We start from the raw sequence: 18,775 nt of genomic DNA on the forward strand, positions 1-18,775 counted from the left end.
GCACTCCTGTGACCTAAAATATCTCACATGGAAAGTGTTATTCCTTTTGGCTATCACTTCAGCTCGCAGGGTTAGTGAATTACAGGCCCTAGTTACCTATCCACCTTACACTAAACTCCTGCAGGACCGGGCGGTACTCCGCACTCACCCTAAATTCTTACCTAAGGTAGTTTCGGAGTTTCATATTAATCAATCCATCATACTACCTATCTTCTTTCCCAGGCCCCACTCCAACTCTGGGGAACAGACTCTGCATACCCTTGACTGTAAACGGGCTCTAGCATTCTATCTAGACCGTACAGTTGCCCACAGGAAGAGCACTCAATTATTCGTCTCTTTCCACCCTAACAAGTTAGGACAACCTGTGGGTAAGCAGGCTCTTTCCTCCTGGTTGGCGGACTGCATCTCCTTCTGCTATCAGCAAGCTGGCATTCCTTTTCAAGACCGTGTTAAAGCACACTCTGTGAGGGCCATGGCGACTTCAGTAGCACACCTTCGATCGGTGCCGCTTCCTGACATCTGCAAGGCTGCAACCTGGAGTTCCCTCCATACATTTGCAGCCCACTATTGTTTGGACAAAGCTGGAAGACAGGATTCCATCTTCGGCCAGTCTGTCTTGCGTAACCTTTTTCCAACATGATGTACCAACACCCTTCCACCTTCCCGGTAGGGTGCGGATGCCCTCTACCAAATTCCACCCCGGTTGTTGTGCCTGTTGCACACCATTGGGTACATTTGGTGCATGATCGGACATCCTCAGCTCGGTACTCACCCATTTCTGAGGACAACCATTCTGCTTGTCCTGTGAGAAAGCAAATGTTGCTTACCTGATGTAACAGGTGTTCTCACAGGACAGCAGGATGTTAGTCCTCACGAAACCCGCCCGCCACCCCGCGGTGTTGGGTTCATTTTTATTTTTATTTTTTCGGCACTGCCTGTAGCTTTGAAACAAGACTGAAGGGAGACCCCTGCTGGCTGCAGGGTTAGTGCCGTGCTGGGCATGCCCAGTAGGGGCCAGTCAAAGTTCCTGAAACTTTGACAGAAGTTTTCCGTGGTTGGGCTCCATCCTCGATGTCACCCATTTGTGAGGACTAACATCCTGCTGTCCTGTGAGAACACCTGTTACATCAGGTAAGCAACATTTGCTATATCATGTGCGCATATACGCACGAACATCTAAGGAGGACGCTGGCAGTGATGTGATGGCAGCATTAAAGCCGCGTGGGCAACAGAAGCTTATTGGTGAGTACGTCTGGTTGCTGGCCTACCACAACTATGCTCTTCACCTGTTTGGGGAATTTATGTGGATAGGGAGTGTGTGTTAGAGAACTAGCAGAGGTTATATTGAAATTCTGTCCCATTTTGTATAGACTCCAGTTTTCACTCCCATACAAAAGAATTGATAGCATCATTCAATCACATAATTTTAAAGGGAGCTTTACTGGGTAGTGGAAACTGGCCAGGGTTTTCTTTATTACACAGAAGGCCCTTTCGACTTCTTCCTGTAGTGTCCTTTATAGCCAGTTTAAAGCAAAGGGCCCTGCTTTGCTTTAAACTGGCTTTAAAGGGCATCATGTGTGGAAATGTCATTTTGGCTTAATTAACATAGGGTCTGTGTTCAGCCGCTGAGTGGCTGTGCTAGTTAGTCGCTACATATATCCAGCTGTCTTAAAGTTAGCCAGCTATATATAACCGGCTAACTTTAGGACAGCCCTATGGCCTGACCAGAGTTATCCACAGAAGGTTACCAGCTAATTCCGAATATCAATATTAGCCAGTTAATTTATGCAGCTAATTCCACTTTCCCTAGAACTCCTCCTGCTTGCTCCTGGAATGCCCCCATCTTATCTGGCTAAATTCTAGTTGGGTAGAATTTATCCAGATAGGGGCTAAAAAAAGTTGGGTAAGCTATATAGACAGATATCTATTACTTTCTTAGCATTTAGACAGGTTAATCCACACCAATTGGTTGTGCGTCACTACCAGCTGATGGAGACTGAGCAAAGCTGACCTCACAGTATATATACCCCTGCACTGACATCAGCCCTCCTCCCTACTGGGAAGGAGAAAAGAAGAAGGAAATTAATTTGCCCTGCTTTTCTATGGTGATACCTTATGGTACCTCCCTCAGTCAAATTTTCCTGAGGATCCCTCCCTCAGAAGAGTGCCTCGGTCCTGTAGCTGGTTTTCCAGCGTGGACTTAGCTGTAGAGAGACAAACAGCTGAAAGGCTAGTGGGTACAAGAAGCCGAGTAAGGTAGTGAAGGCCTTTGTCCTCTCCCCCATCGCAGCTGGAGACCAACTCTGTACTCGGCCAGGATGGGCTGAGCTCAGGTAGAGTATATATATAAAAAAAAAAAAAGAGAGAGAAGAAGATAATTTTAGGGATTCCATACCTCTTCTGGTCTCCGAGCTTGGCATTCTGATCCGACATCCATTCCTGTCTCCAGGGGAGCTTGGGAAGATTTATTTATTTATTTATTTATTTTTAATTTTTATATACCGATATTCCTGTAAAGAATACATATCGCACCGGTTTACAAGGAACTGAACAGTCGCCTCCAGGGCGGAAATACATTAAAACAGTCGCCTCAAGGCAGAATACATTAACACAAGTATACAGGAAAACTATTAAAAGAGAACTTTCATAAACTCAATTAAATGTAACTGTGAACCATATGTAACTGTGAACCAAGATGTGGCAAGTTGAGCAGTCTTTTTGGCTAGGCCACGCTCTCAGGCTTTGCTTAGATGATGTGTGGTAGGCCACGGCAGCGTTCGCACACTTTTCTGCGCACAAGTCTGCCATGAAACAGTGTCTGATGTGGTTCGTGCTTGTGCGCCCAGGTGGGGGCTTAAGTGGGCACTTAGGTGGGCGCCTACCTGAACCACGTATTGGGCACCTACATTTTGGGCATCTGTAATGTATGCTTATTGGACAGAGCTTGTTTTTGGAAACCCTGTCCAGACGGCCACGCAGCTGGGCGCATTGTTGTCATATCCTCTTTGGTGCGTACTGATAGCAGGTGTTTATCCATGGCACTGGTAGCAAAGAAGCTTACGTGCCTTACCCTTTGCGCTGCTTATCATATTCAGACATCACAGCCTGGCGTCCCCTCTAACTTGTGTCAGTGCTGCTTGAAGGGTCAGGGAAAGTTGTCCCCAAACGATTTTGCTAAGCCCGGTCCTTTCCAGCATCCTCAGGAATAGGACAGGTGGGGGAAATGCCAGAGATTTCGCTTGGTTTTGGGGCTCCCTAACAGCGGGGGAAAGTAGCTTAGTGGGCGCAGGACCAACACCCCCTGGCTTTGGTATGGGTCCTTCTGCCTTTTCTTGGGTGGAATTTTTTCAAGGGTTGCAATCGTTCATGTGCAGTCAGCAGCCCCGGCCAAACCTAACAGTTCAGGATTGCAGGCTGCGGATTCCTGCACGCCTGGTGCCGCAGGTAAGCATTGGAGTAATTCTAGACCTGCTGTGGGTCACGTTGATAGGGACCCATATGGAATAGATAATGAAGCTGATCCTTACTCCCTGGTGGATGGGGAAATTCCTCCGGGATTGGAGCCATATAGAACAATGTTTCGTTTCTTTCATAGAAAAGGGTTGCCAGCTCTGATCTCCCAGACCTTGAAGATGCTGGGGTGCCAGGTGCTGATTTCTTGTCTGAGCCAAAGAAGATTCCATTTTAATTTCTTTGTGTAAAGCATCATGTTTCTTCCCCATTATGGATGCTATTCAAAAATTAATTGATCTTGAATGGGGAACCCAGGAAGCTCATTTTAAAGGGGGATGAGCTTTGGAAGCGCTGTATCCCCTGGATCCAGCTGCGAGAGAGCAGTTGCACTTTCCGAACTTGTTGCTCCCTGGTGGCTCACACTTGTTTGCTTCTCTCTCAGGAAGTTGATGAATCTGGTTTGAATTCCAGGGCAGTGATGAAACCAGTAGCCACCATTTTGGCAGATGCGGGCTGAGACCTGGTCTGCGCATCTGCCAGAGCGGTGACTTCGGTGATAGTGGTCAGGTGTCAGTTATGATTGAGGAATTGGTGGGCCGATACAATTTCAAATTCTAATCTTACACAATTGCCCTTTAAAGGATCACTCTTATTTGGGAGTGAGTTGGAAAAAATAGCCAGTAAGTTGGGTGAGTCCCGGATTCCTCAGTTACCAGAGGCTAAGAAACAGCCACCGCTCTTTTTCAGTGCGAGAGGTCATGCTAGGGTTTCAAACCCTTTTGCCCCTACAGAGGAACGGCTTCTCAGAGGGGTCGACCTTTGGGTAGTCTCAGTCCTTTCATCTCAGGCAGCCCAGATGGGGTGCAGGCTTGAGTGGCGTTGCCCCCTGAACCTCTCAAAGAAGGTGTGCTGGCCCACCCCCGGGAATAGGAGATAGGAGGTCGCTTCTCTCTTTTTTTTTTTTTTTTTATAGGAGTGGGTTGAGATCACGTCAGACCAGTGGGTTCTGGAGGTGATAAGAGATGGCTATGCTCTGGAATTTCTCAGCGTTCCTTGGGGCATTTTCATGGTGTCTCCCTGCAACTCTCTACAGAAGAGGCAGACAGTGGAGTGTACATTGTCAAGACTCCTCAGCCTGTGGACAGTGATCCCAGTGCCCAGGTCACAAGAAAATATGGGCCAATATTCCATTTATTTTGTTGTACCCAAGAAGGAGGGTTCCTTTTGCCCCATCCTGGATCTCAAGGGAGTCAACCGTCATTTGCTGGTGACTTGTTTCCGCATGGAAACTTTTCTCTTGGTTATAATATGTAGGTACATGAAGGTACATCTCTGGAATGTCAGAGGTGTACCTACATATTCCCATCCGCTGGAGCATCAATGGTTTCTGCATTTCACTGTTTTGGGGTGACATTATCATTTTGAGCGCTACCCTTCAGTTTGGCCACCATGCCCAGAACCTTCTCCAAGGTCATGGTGGTAGTATTGGCAGTGTTGAGAAAGGATGGCATTCTGGTCCACCATACTTAGATGATTGGCTAATTTGGGCCAAGAGCATGAAAGAGAGTCTTCACACCTTGCGCAAGGTGATCTCCTTGTTACAGGAACTAGATTAAGTGGTGAACTTGGCCAAGAACAATCTGAAGCCATCCCAATCACTGGAGGATCTTGCTGTTTGTTTTGACACAAAGCAAGGCAGGGTGTTCTTGCTGAAGATCCAAATTTAGAAACTGATGGCGCAGATGCGACTATTGACCAAAACAATACGCCCAACGGTGTGGTCTTATCTACAAGTACTCGGGTTGAAGACAGCCACCACCCTAGAGGTGGTTCCATGGGCAAAGGAGCACATGCATCCTCTTCAGTGCACACTGCTTGCTCATTGGAGTCCACAGTCTCAGGGCTACTCGATGCAGCTTCACTTACCGGTGGAGCTCACCATCCAATTGCAGTGGTGGTTGCAAACAGATCATCTAAGGACGAGCATTCCCTACGAACACTGGACTGGCTAGTACTCATGACAGATGTTAGCCTCCAGGGTTGGAGGGCTCACTATCAGGAGTTGACAACACAGAGGTCCTGGAGAACAGAAGAGTCTCTCTAGAGCATCAATAGACTGGAAGCCTGTGCCATTCGGTTGGCATGATTGCGATTTGTTGACCGCTTGCAGGATCGAGCGATCTGAATAACGTCAGACAATGTGATGACAATGGCTTACAGCAATTGCCGGGAGGAACCAAGAGCCAGCAAGTGTCGCAGGAAATAGCCCAACTCATGAACTGGGCAGAAGTACATCTTCAGGAGATCTCACTTCTCAATCTTAGGAAAAGACAGTGTAAGAGCAGACTTTCTCAGCAGACAGAGTCTGGATCCAGGAGAATGGGAATTGTCAAATGAAGCATTTCAGCTCAAAGTGGACCACTGGGTCTTCCTGTTTCTAGACTTGCTAGTGGTAGCATTGTGTGATGTCAATCTGAGCAGAAGACCTGGAAGTCGGAGAAACCCAACAAAGATAGGCTGAGAAATCCTGCCATGACATGATGTCCTGTGCTGCCATCATTTTGCTGAGGATCAGAAAGACTGTGAGCTGAGAAGCAGAAATACTCCATTCCTACCTCACCACCAACCAGAGCAGAAGAAAAGGAAGACGAAGAAAAGTACACAAAACCACAATTGACGCCATGGAACATATAACTCCTATTAACCCAGTAATTGGACAAGGTATGAATGGAGACAAATAATAAAAAGAAGAATAAAAAACAAAATGATACAAATAATATTATACATACCATAACCAGTAATATTGGGCACAACTTCAAAACCAGCCTTTTGATTATGTTACTATTATTGAATGCACAATCAATAATTTAAAAAATCCCTTTAATGAATAATATGCTAAATAATAAACATTCTGCATCATGGAAACATGGATGACTGATAAAGACAATGTATTACTAAACTAAATCTACCATCCAGAATTCAATTTACACCACATACCAAGACAAAAAAAGAAAAAAGGTGGAAGGCTATTAATAATATGTAGGAAAGAACTAAAACTAGTTTTAAGTAAAATATAAATTGATCCATGCTATGAAGTTGTGATACTAAAATCGAAGCAACTAAATATAAAGCAGGTATATTGCCCCCAGGCCTTTTACAAAAAGAATGCCCTCCACTAATTGAACTATTCATGAATGTGTTCCCAACCCCCAAAAATACCTTACGAATAGGTGATTTCAACTTCCAAGTCGACAAAAAACCTATGACAAATGCATGCAAAATATTCCTTAATACTATGGAGGCCCTAGGATGGTCACAATAAGTCTCAAAACCAACACACAAAGCAGGCCATACTCTGGACCTAACTTTTGCCAACATGAAAAACTGCCAAATCAACACTGAACATACTGTAATACCATGGTCGGATCATCAATTAATAAGAGCAGAAATAATTCTCCAAAAACAAAATCATAAGAACATAAAAAAGTATTAACAATAATATTCAGCTTACTGACAATAACTGATTACTAGAAATGACACTTCAACACACAACCCATTCAACCACTGAGATCTCAAAATAAAGGCCTCTTAAAGATCCCTACAATAAGAGACATTCATTTGCTCAAAGAAGAGACAGGCATCTGTAGCTGGCCCAAAACTCTGGATCTCCATGCCAGAAGAACTAAGAACAACATCGGATAGAAAGAATTTCAAGTATGACCTGAAAACTTGGCTCTTTAAAAATGCCTTTAACTTAACATAATAATCAAAAGAATCAAAAAGCGCGAGCTCTGTCACTGATATATGATAACAAATTAATGAGTTGTACTATTATTTAATGTATTAAAAATAATTTTAATAACCTACACTGTGTGGTATGTTGTTTTACATTATTTTAGTGCAACCTATATTTTAAATGAATATATAGGAGGAAATAGAGGAAGGTTTCATATATTGTGTAGGTGTCCCAACACCACTGTTTTGTGGTTATAATCATTAACCATCCTCCTCCTCCGTGAAATATTTTTTTGAGATGTTTTTCATATGTGTTTATATGTTACTCTAAATCCCGAAGAACCTGAAGATAGTCCCTATCTTTAAAGGTTGTATATGACACACCAACAACACATCGGGGAAGTCTGATTTGTTTGCTCTCCATAAAAAAGTATTGTTTAACCTTTACAAACTTCACCAATGGTAGTCAGCATAGAAATATACTGACATTATTGGCCACGGAAGAGTCTTCAGGTTCTTCGGGATTTAGAGTAACATATAAACACATATGAAAAACATCTCAAAAAAATATTTCACGGAGGAGGAGGATGGTTAATGATTATAACCACAAAACAGTGGTGTTGGGACACCTACACAATATATGAAACCTTCCTCTATTTCCTCCTATATATTCATTTAAAATATAGGTTGCACTAAAATAATGTAAGACAACACACCACACAGTGTAGGTTATTAAAATTATTTTTAATACATTAAATAATAGTACAACTCATTAATTTGTTATCATATATCAGTGACAGAGCTCGTGCTTTTTGATTCTTTTGATTATTATGTAGGTCGCTGAATTTAGTGGTGTATTTTCTTGATTCATTTGGTTTATAACTTAACATAGCCATAGAATTCAGTTTACCCAACTGATAAATAAGATTTTGTGGAAAATATCCTTCTGGAATTGTTTATATGTTATTACTAATCCTTTATTTTATATGTGAGTTTACCCTGTAATTTATTTTTATCTTTGAATGTTTTTATGTAAACCATTATTTTGTGAACTTCATGTGGAATGATGGTATATAAAACATTTAAATAAATAAATGTGAAGGTTCCTCGCTTCTTCAGTCGCAGGAGAGATCTGAAGTCTTTGGGCATTAATGCCCTCATGCAGGAGTGGCCGGAAGGCAAGCTTGTATATGCCTTTCCCCCATGATCGTTGTTGGACAGAATAATTCGGATGATCGAGAGTCACACAGGGATGATGCTTCTGGTCGTGCCAGATTGGCCCAGGAGGCCTTGGTATGCAGATCTGTGAAGGTTCCTGGTGGATTCTCCTCTCCGATTGCCAGTCCACAGGTTTCTGCTGCAGCAGGGGCCTGTTCTTCACTGACTTGATTTTGTCTTACGGTATGGCTCTTCAGAGGGTTTGGTTGCTGAAGCTTGGATACTGCATTGCTGTGATTGCCACTTTGCTTCGAGGGCGAATGTTCTCAACCTCCTTAGCCTATGTTTGGTTTGGCCAGTATTTGAGGCTTGGTATGAGGAACAAGGGGTTCATCCTCGTTTGGTTAAGATCCTGCTCATTTTGGATTTTTTGCAGGATGGGTTGATTAAGGGGTTGGCCCCTAATTCCTTGAAGGTACAGGTGGTGGCTCTTGCCTGTTTCCGAGATCAGGTGAATGGTGAACCCTTGTCGACCCATCTGGATGTGGCCCGATTCTTAAAAGGAATGAAGCATCTTCGTTCTCCTTTGCTGTTACTAGTGCCCTTGTGGAGTCTTAATCTGGTTTTGGATTTTTTGGCGGGTCCCATCTTTTGACCACTGCATAGCATCTCCTTGAGGTTATTTACTTTGAAGATGGTGTTTCTTGTGACAATTTGTTCTGTGCGTAGAGTTTCCAAACTACAGGCCTTGTCTTGATGGGAACTGTTTCGGCGAGTGACTCTGGGGGCAATATAGCTGTGAACTATTCCGTCCTTTTTGCCAAAGGTGGTCTCAGATTTTCACTTGAATCAATCAATTTCCCTACTGACTCTGGATGAATATCGCCTGTTATGGACATTCGAAGTCAAGAGGCATATCATGAGGTATTTGGAGGTTTCTAAACCTCTCAGGAAGACAGACTAGCTGTTTATACTCCACGGTGGGAGTAAACAGGGTGGGCCGGATTGCAGGCTACAATAGCCTACTGGATTAAGGAGGTAATCATGGTTGCGTATGTGGATGCTGAGCAGCCATTACCTAGTCAGGAGGGGGCTCATTCCAGTAGAGCTCAGGCAGTGTCATGGGCAGAGATTAGATTGTTGTCTCCCATCGAGATTTGCCGAGCTGTTACGTGGTCCTCCTTACACATCTTTTCCAGGCATTACTGCTTGGATGCACAGACTCAGGAGGATGCAGCCTTTGCACATGTGGTATTGATCAGACCGCAGGCAGCCTCCCACCCTGTTTGGGAGTAGCTTTGGTACATCCCACTGGTGTGGATTAACCTGTCTGAATGCTAAGAGAGGAGAAATTACTGCTTACCTGATAATTTCCTTTTCTTTAATGAAGACAGGTTAATCCACCTTCCCGCCTTTGGCTGCCAGATGGTGGTGATATTGTCCTCCTGAGTGGCTGCATTTCTGGGGATTAGTAGTAAGTGTCAGATCCAGTCCTTGGATTAGAGATATTATAATCCTTGTCTGATCTCATTGTTTTCCTGTTAACTGAGTGCTTGCATGGTTATCTGTTAATAGTTATGCTCATGTATTGTTATTTGTCTATAACTGGCTTTTGTAGAGAATACTAGCGGGCTGATGTCAGTGCAGGGGTATATATATCATGATGTCAGCTTTGCTCCAACTCCATCTGCTGGTAGAGGTGCATAACCCACTGGTGTGGATTAACCTGTCTTCATTAAAGAAAAGGAAATTATCAGGTAAGTACTAATTTCTCCTTTATCCGTCTAAACCGCTTTTGAATATGGACCTCATAGGGGAAGATATTCAAATAAAGCTGAGTTCCTAAATTTAGGGCTCTAAATTAGGAACCTGTTTTCAGACAAACTTAGGGGGTCATTTATCAAAATGCGATAAGGCGTTTTTGCATGTGTTAAGGGCTTATCGCATACTAAAAGCCCCGTTAATGCATGCGATTGCACCATATTGTATGGTGCGATTCAAATAATAAGAGGAGTTAGGGGTGGACTGGGTTAGCCTGTCTGCAAAGAGCTATTGCACAGCTGTAACTACACATCTTTGGATTGTGTGGTAAAGTTTCATTTCCATGTCTCCTGTAAGTCCTATTTCAGGTGAATTGAAGGAGGGGGAGAGAGAGAGACTGGCCATAATGTCATGGCCCATAGGTAGGTATTTGTATCCCCATGGTAGGCCCACCTAGTAACTCGAGGTGGGGTTTAGGTAAGAGTGTAGGGGGTTAGGGGCCACTTTGACATGTATGTGACACCTACAAACAGAACAGTGGTCTCTTGTGAAGATTTGCTGGCCTTCGGAGTGAGGAAACTCACTCCAAGATGAGATTTGGGCAATGTTCTCTCAACCAGCTTAGGTTAGGTTGAGAGAACATTGCCCAAATCTCATCTTGGAGTGAGTTTCCTCACTCAGGTTGAGAGAACATTGCCCAAATCTCATCTTGGAGTGAGTTTCCTCACTCAGGTTGAGAGAACATTGCCCAAATCTCATCTTGGAGTGAGTTTCCTCACTCCGAAGGCCAGCAAATCTTCACAAGAGACCACTGTTCTGATCGTAGGTTCACGTAGAATGTCAAAGTGGCCCCTAATCCCCTACACTCTTACCTAAACCCCACCTCGAGTTACTAGGTGGGCCTACCATGCGGATACAATTACCTACCTATGGGCCATGACATTATGGCCAGTCTCTCTCTCTCCCCCCTTTTGCATGATAAATCCACCCTATGATGCCTACATTTTCAACTGAAAATTCACATAAATTTAGATCCTAAAAGTTAGACCCCTAAATTTAGATCTGCTTTTTCTTTGCCTAGATTTAGGCCGTAAATTAGGTGCCTAGTTCTGAAAATCAGTGCTAAGCTACTAACTTTATTTCTCTGCCCTAACTCCACCCCCATAACCACCCACTTTTTAGGTTTCAAAATTTAAGAGCCTAATGAGATTAGGATTCTAAATTAAGGCACTTAGCTCTAGTAAATTTTCAGAAGGGCTAATTTAGGAAGTTAGGATCCTAAGCTCTGAAAATTGGCATTGTAGTGTTTACAGGACCTCAGTAGCAGCAAGCATCAAACAGATTCATACAAGATTCATATATTACTCCTTTATTTTTTTAGGGTTTTCATTATTTATTTCACCCTACTTTATTTTCTGTTTGAGAAGTTTATCTTGAACATATTTTGCAAATAAATAAGTAAATATGATTTGTGTTTTTATCGGGGGGGGGGGGGAGCAGGGGTGCCAATTTCAGTTTTCACTCAGGACGCTAGTTAGCCTAGAGCCGCCCTGATGAGGTTGGAGACAAAGAATAGGAATGGAATAGTAGAAGAGAGCAAAATGGAGTGGAGGGATAGGTGGTGGCTAGGGATGTGAATCGTGTCCTCGATCGTCTTAACGATCGATTTCGGCTGGGAGGGGGAGGGAATCGTATTGTTGCCATTTGGGGGGGTAAAATATCGTGAAAAATCGTGAAAATCGTTAAAAAATCGAAAAATCGAAAAACCGGCACATTAAAACCCCCTAAAACCCACCCCCGACCCTTTAAATTAAATCCCCCACCCCCAAATAACTTAAATAACCTGCGGGTCCAGCGGCGGTCCGGAACGGCAGCGGTCCGGAACGGGCTCCTGCTCCTGCATCTTGTCGTCTTCGGCCGGCGCCATTTTCCAAAATGGCGCCGAAAAATGGCGGCGGCCATAGACGAAAAAGATTGGACGGCAGGAGGTCCTTCCGGACCCCCGCTGGACTTTTGGCAAGTCTCGTGGGGGTCAGGAGGCCCCCCACAAGCTGGCCAAAAGTTCCTGGAGGTCCAGCGGGGGTCAGGGAGCGATTTCCCGCCGCTGAACGACCTCCTGCAGTCGATCTCCTGCCGGCGCCATTTTCCGTACGGAAAATGGCGCCGGCCATACGCGTATGGCCGGCGCCATTTTCCGTACGAAAACGATTCGCGGCGGGAAATCGCTCCCTGACCCCCGCTGGACCTCCAGGAACTTTTGGCCAGCTTGTGGGGGGCCTCCTGACCCCCACGAGACTTGCCAAAAGTCCAGCGGGGGTCCGGAAGGACCTCCTGCCGTCCAATCTTTTTCGTCTATGGCCGCCGCCATTTTCGGCGCCATTTTGGAAAATGGCGCCGGCCGAAGACGACAAGATGCAGGAGCAGGAGCCCGTTCCGGACCGCTGCCGTTCCGGACCGCCGCTGGACCCGCAGGTTATTTAAGTTATTTGGGGGGGGGTTCGGGAGGGTGGGGGATTTAATTTAAAGGGTCGGGGGTGGGTTTTAGGGGGTTTTAGTGTGCCGGCTCATGATTCTAACGATTTATAACGATAAATCGTTAGAATCTGTATTGTATTGTGTTCCATAACGGTTTAAGACGATATTAAAATTATCGGACGATAATTTTAATCGTCCTAAAACGATTCACATCCCTAGTGGTGGCTGTAATATATGGGAAAAGCTAAGGAAGAGCAGGAATAGAAGAGATGGCACTGAAGGGAAAAGATGGAAACAGAGAAGAGAAGATGGAAATAATGAGGGAGAAAGATAAAGTCTGAATGCCTGATCATGGCAGCGGCAAGTGGTGGCACTATTTTGAAACAGTTCTTGTGATAATGTAATGGAAAATTTGGAAAATCCACTCAAATATTTATGTTTATATTTGTGTTATACTATAATTGATAATTATTAATTAGGAAAAATGTCTATATGTAGATTACTCAAATTTATCTTTATTTTGGTAGACTTCAGACATTAACAGAAGAGCTGATCAAGAACACTGAGCAAATAGAAAAATTAAGACAGGAAATAAAAGAAACTGAAGAGGACATTAAAAGATTCCAAGACAATAGTCTGTAAGTAGAAAATTTCAACAATGATTAGCAAGGCAGAAATGTTCTATTTGCATTTAAAATATCCCAGACTTAGCTTTGTAAAATAAAAATGTATTTAAATATAATTTACTGTAATGTTTTTATATTTCAGATTTAATATCATGGTACGTGAAGAACATATGGAAGAGGAAAAGGGCAGTCTTAGTAAAGAAAAATCTAAAAGGTAAATGTTACTGTAATTTTTAGCTAAGGTAGCAAACTGTCCATTAATAAAACTGGCAAGAGGCTGGGGATGCTGTGGAAGGAGTAAGTCTCAGCTATCACACAACAGCAACACTTAGTGACCAGATTCAGGGTACACATGTGCCAGGTTTCTGAAGGAGCCACAGTTTGTGGCTTTTAGTCAAGTACTGTCATTGCGATGGTTGGGCTACATTTGTTGGTGGGTGGGGGAGGAGATCAATGAAGGATTTTAAAATGGGAAAAAACTCTGGGTAGCTGTAGATCAGGGGGTGGGCAAACCCAGCCCGATGACAGATTTTTTTTCCAACCCTCCTTTTCCTCCTCCTCCTCCTCAATTTGCCGCATTAGATGCGGCCCACCAACACCTTCAATGTCATCAAAAATGGCCTGACATCGCAGGCCTTTGTTGATGACTTCGACTTGGATGTCGGCAGCCGGAGGTGACGTTCCCCTCAGAGGGAGCAGTGGGGCAGGAAGAGGAGGAGCAGCACCCAGCTGTAAAAAGGCCTGTGCCACCAGCAGTGAAGAGAAAAGGCGTGTGTGGCCTTTGGTGGACACCATGACACTGATGATGAAAAGGAAGAGACCGCTGATGGATCCCATCCCACTGGCAGCAAAGAGAAGAGGCCATGTGGTACCTGGTGGACCCCATGCCACCAGCGATGAAGAAAGGAAGAGGCGGCCAGTGGATCCCATCCCTCCTGGGGTAAAGAGAAGATGCCATGCAGTTCCCGGGGGAGCAGTGAAGAGAAGAGGCCCATCTCTTCAGTTTGCCCAATGGTGCAGAAGTTACGCATCTGCTCTGCCAGGCGAACTAAGCCCATCTGTCGTTTCTGCAGGCTTTGAGCAGTATTAAAAGCTCGCGAGGGCAGCACATTCTCTGTGTTGATGTCGTGATACATAAGATTAGTATGGAAGACGTGCTATAACTGCAATTTTTCAATACCGTTTAGCCTGCAGAGAGGAGGAAGAGCAACAGAGCGATTTCGATGATGGATTAGATCCTCTCCAGCACACGATGATGCTGACAATGGCATTGGAGGAGCATGAGAGTCTGTGAGGCTGCCACATGTATGTATGTGTGTGAGAGAAAATGAATGGGTGCCTGCCTGGGGGTCTGTATGTGTGTATAAGAATGAATGGGTGCTGCCTGGGGTGTGTGTGAGAATGAATGGGTGCCTGCCTGGGTGTGTGTGTGAGAATAAATGAGTGACTGTCTGGGGGGGGGGGGGGCGCTGTGTGTATATGAGAATGAATAGGTATCTGCCTGGGGGTCTGTGTATGTGTGAGAGAATGAATGGGAGCTTGCCTGGGGGGACAGGGTACCAGTGAGAATTGAGTGCATGTTTGAGTGTGTGTGTATATGAAAGAACCAGAATGAGGTTTATATGTATGTGAGGGAGTCAGTGAGAGTGAATACATGTTTGAATGTTTGTGGGTGAATGAGAGTGCAATGTGTGTGATTGAGTGAGAGCACATTGTGTGTATGGGTGAGAGAGACCATGTATATATGGGTGGATGAGAAATCATTGTGTGAATGGGCGAGGGAGAGCATGTGTGTGGTTGAGAGACAGAGAGAACGCAAGTGTGTGCAACAATCCCCCCCCCCCCCCCTTTCCTATCTGTCTCTAATCCCTGACAATCTCGGGACATCTGGGAATCAAACATTTCCCGGTAAGGAGAATTTTTAAAAATCCTTACTAGTTTTAATTATTGGGTATTATTTGATGTTTTGAAATATTTTATGGGTGTTTGGAACATTTTTATATTAGTTTTTAACTATTTGATGTTATTCTATTTGTTAATTGTGTTGATTAATCTTTTTATTGATATGGTTGCTGTTCATGGAGTTTTAAGGGACCTCCCCCCCCTCACAAAAGGGAACACCAGCCCTTGGCTCTGATAAGCACCAGTATCGTGGCCTGCTTTAAAAAAATGTTTGCACACCCCTCCTGTAGATTAAGGTGCAAGAAGAACATAAGAACTGCCATATGATGGCTCAGACTGAAGGTCCATCATATCCTTTTTCCACCAGTGGCCAATCCAGGTCACAAATATCTGACAGGATTTCAAACAGTAGGTAGGTCCCATGCAGCTAATGCTCAAGGATTAGAAGTGGCTTTTCTCAGGTCTATCTGGTTAATAACAGTTTATGGACTTCTTCTTTGAAACCTTGTCCAAATCTTTTTTAAATTCATCTTTGTTAGCTGCCTGTATCACATCCTCTAGAATGAATTCCAGACCTTAACTGTGCATTGAGTGAAAAATAATTTTCTCTGATTTGTTTTAAATGTGCTACTTACTAATTTCATGGAGTGCCCTCTAGTTTTTGTATTTTTTGAAAGAGTAAATAACTGATTCACATTTACCTATTCTATTCTACTCATGATTTTATAGATGTCCATCATATCCACTCTCAGCCATTACTTCTCCAAGCTAATCAGCCCTATAGCCATTCTTCATAAGGGAGGTGTTACATCCTCATTATCATTTTGGTTGTCCTTGGTATGTTTTCTAGTTGAGCTATATCTTTTTTTTTATTATTATTGACAATTTTTATTGAGAGAAATATAAAACTGAATTTACAAGAAACAGCAATGTTCAGATACAGCCATAATATAATCTAACAAAGAAATACAAACTGTGGTACTAACATGATCCAAAGGTCCGCCAGTAAGCTCTCTTCCCTCTCCATTAGACCACCCTCCCCCCCTTCCCCCCTTCCCCCCCCCCCTTTTCCATCCCTCAACTGAATTCCATAGAGCATGTTACAACAGATGATCTGGAAAGGGGAACGTCAAGAGGTGGTCAAATTTGCAGATGACACAAAATGATTCTGAGTTGTTAAATCACAATTGGATTGTGATAAATTGCAGGAAGACCGTGCGAGACTGGAAGACTGGGCATCCAAATAGCAGATGAAATTGCTATTCCTACAATGATAGCCAAACCGATTTCAGAGATTATTAACAAATCCATCACTACTGGACTGGTACCTACACAACTTAAACATGCCATAATAAAGCCAACTCTCAAGAAACTGGATTTGGATCCTACAGAACCTTCTAACTTTCGCCCAGTCTCAAACCTCCCTTTTCTATCTAAAATAATAGAAAAAATCATTAACAAGCAACTTACAGAATTTCTAGATAAAAATCAACTACTCTAACCTTCCCAGTATGGATTCCACAAGTACCATAGCACTGAAACACTCCTGCTATCTCTCTCAGAAACCATCCTAAAAGCCCTTGACACTGGTCACTCTTACATTCTAGCGCTGCTTGACATCTCTTCTGCATTTGATACTGTTAACCACAATACCCTTATTACCCGCCTCGCTCAAATTGTCATTGCTGGCTCCGCTCTATGCTGGCTTCAATCATTTCTGAGTGATAGGAAATACAGTGTAAAAATTGGCCGCCACAAATCTAAACCCAAAAAACTGCAACAAGGAGTACCTCAAGGTTCCTCTCTTTCTTCAACTTTTTTCAATATCTACCTCACCCCCCTTTGTCAAATATTGAATAAACTAGGTTTACTGCACTTCATATACACAGATGACGTGCAAATCCTCATCCCCATTAATGACTCCCTACCTAACGCCCTGAAAATCTGGGAAGCTGCTCTTACAGAAATAAAGAACCTACTCACGGAAAACTTCCTGGCAATAAACACTGCCAAAACAGAACTACTCATTATCACTCCGCAGAACAATGCGTCCATCAACTCTTTCCATATGTCACAAACCAACCTTCCCATGGTATAGCAGGTACGCAGCCTCGGCATATTCATAGACAACCATTTCTCTTTAAAAAAATTCATATCGGCCACAGTCAAAAATGGATTCTTCAAACTACATACGCTAAAAAGAATTAAATCTCTTCTACACCCTCACGACTTCCGAAAAGTCCTACAAGCCACAATTCTATCAAAACTCGACTACTGCAACTCGATCCTCCTAGGACTGCCTAAAAATTCACTACAACCGTTACAGATGCTACAAAATGCGGCTGCACGCATACTCACCAACACGATCACATCACGCCTGCACTACAATCTCTGCACTGGTTACCTGTAGCTTCCAGGATATTGTACAAAGTACTTACCCTCATTCATAAGTCTATCTATAATCAAGATATGCAATGGTTCTCTGATCATTTCACATTTCATAAATCTAATAGACCAACAACAACAATTCACCAAGCCAAACTTCAAACTCCCACCCTCAAGCACATCAAGCATGTCTCGACGAGAGAACGCTCTTTTACTATTGCAGGAACTGTCTTTTGGAATAAAATGCCCTCCCACCTGCGCCAGGAGCCCTGCCTTAAGAAGTTTAAACAAAACCTCAAAACCTGGCTATTTAAACAAGCTTACCCAGAATAGGAATTTTCTTAATCTGAACTGCTAATCATTCCATCACTTTGTATCCACATTACCTCAATAATTTCTCCCACTAGCAATCCTTTGTAATCTAGTTATGTGCCCCTAAAATACAATTTCATTCATCAAACAGAATGCAACTTTGGATTCTCCTAACTTCTATTGTTTGAATATACCTAGATGTTTATACTTACCTCCTATATTATTACCCATGTTAGGCTTGTTTAACTTGTATTACATGTTTCTATCATTCATTAAATTACTTGTACTTGTTCTGTTCTATGGTCATTAGAATGTAAAGCTAGTTGCTGAATTATTGTTTATTGTAAACCGAGGTAATGTTTTTTCAACGTGCCACGGTATATAAAAAAATGTATAAATAAATAAATAAATTTAATGTGGACAAGTGCAAAGTGATGCACATAGGGAAAAGACACCCACACTGTAGTACACGGTTAGGTTCCATATTAAGAGTTAGCACCCAGGAAAAAGATCTAGGCGTCATAGTAGACAATACATTGAAATCATCAACTCAATGTGCTGCAGAGGTCAAAAAAGCAAACAGGATGTTAGGAATTGTGAAGAAAGAATAAAACAGAGACGGTCATAATACCTCTGTATCGCTCCATGGTGAGACTGTATCTTAAATTCTGTGTGCAGTTCTGGTCACTGCATCTAAAAATAGATCTAGTTGCACTGGAAAAGATGCAGAGAAGGACAACCAAAATTATAAAGGGGCTGGAATGGCTCCCTATGAGAAAAGACTAAAGAGTTTAGGGTTGTTCAGCTTGGAGAAGAGACGGCTGAGGGAGGATATGATAGAAGGCTATAAAATCATGAGAGTAGCACATTTAAAACAAATTGGAGAAATTTATTTTTCCTTCAATGCAAATTTAAGCTCTGGAATTAATTGTGGTTAAGGCAGTTAGTATAGCTGGGTTTAAAAAAGC

The 18,775-nt window shown here is 43.2% G+C and overlaps 1 protein-coding gene across 1 annotated transcript in view; it reads left to right on the forward strand.

Annotated features, from left to right (window-relative positions):
- Positions 1-18,775, forward strand: part of LOC115089341 (myosin heavy chain, non-muscle-like) — a 112,801-nt gene that overhangs the window by 10,893 nt on the left and 83,133 nt on the right. Inside the window, exons 2-3 of the mRNA XM_029597430.1 lie at positions 13,110-13,220; positions 13,351-13,422. Of these exons, the coding sequence (XP_029453290.1) occupies positions 13,361-13,422 (62 nt within the window). The 5' untranslated portion in view covers positions 13,110-13,220; positions 13,351-13,360. The remainder of the gene's footprint in view (positions 1-13,109; positions 13,221-13,350; positions 13,423-18,775) is intronic.

The sequence above is a fragment of the Rhinatrema bivittatum genome, chromosome 4 (genome assembly GCF_901001135.1).
Source record: "Rhinatrema bivittatum chromosome 4, aRhiBiv1.1, whole genome shotgun sequence".
NCBI classification, from domain to species: domain Eukaryota; kingdom Metazoa; phylum Chordata; class Amphibia; order Gymnophiona; family Rhinatrematidae; genus Rhinatrema; species Rhinatrema bivittatum.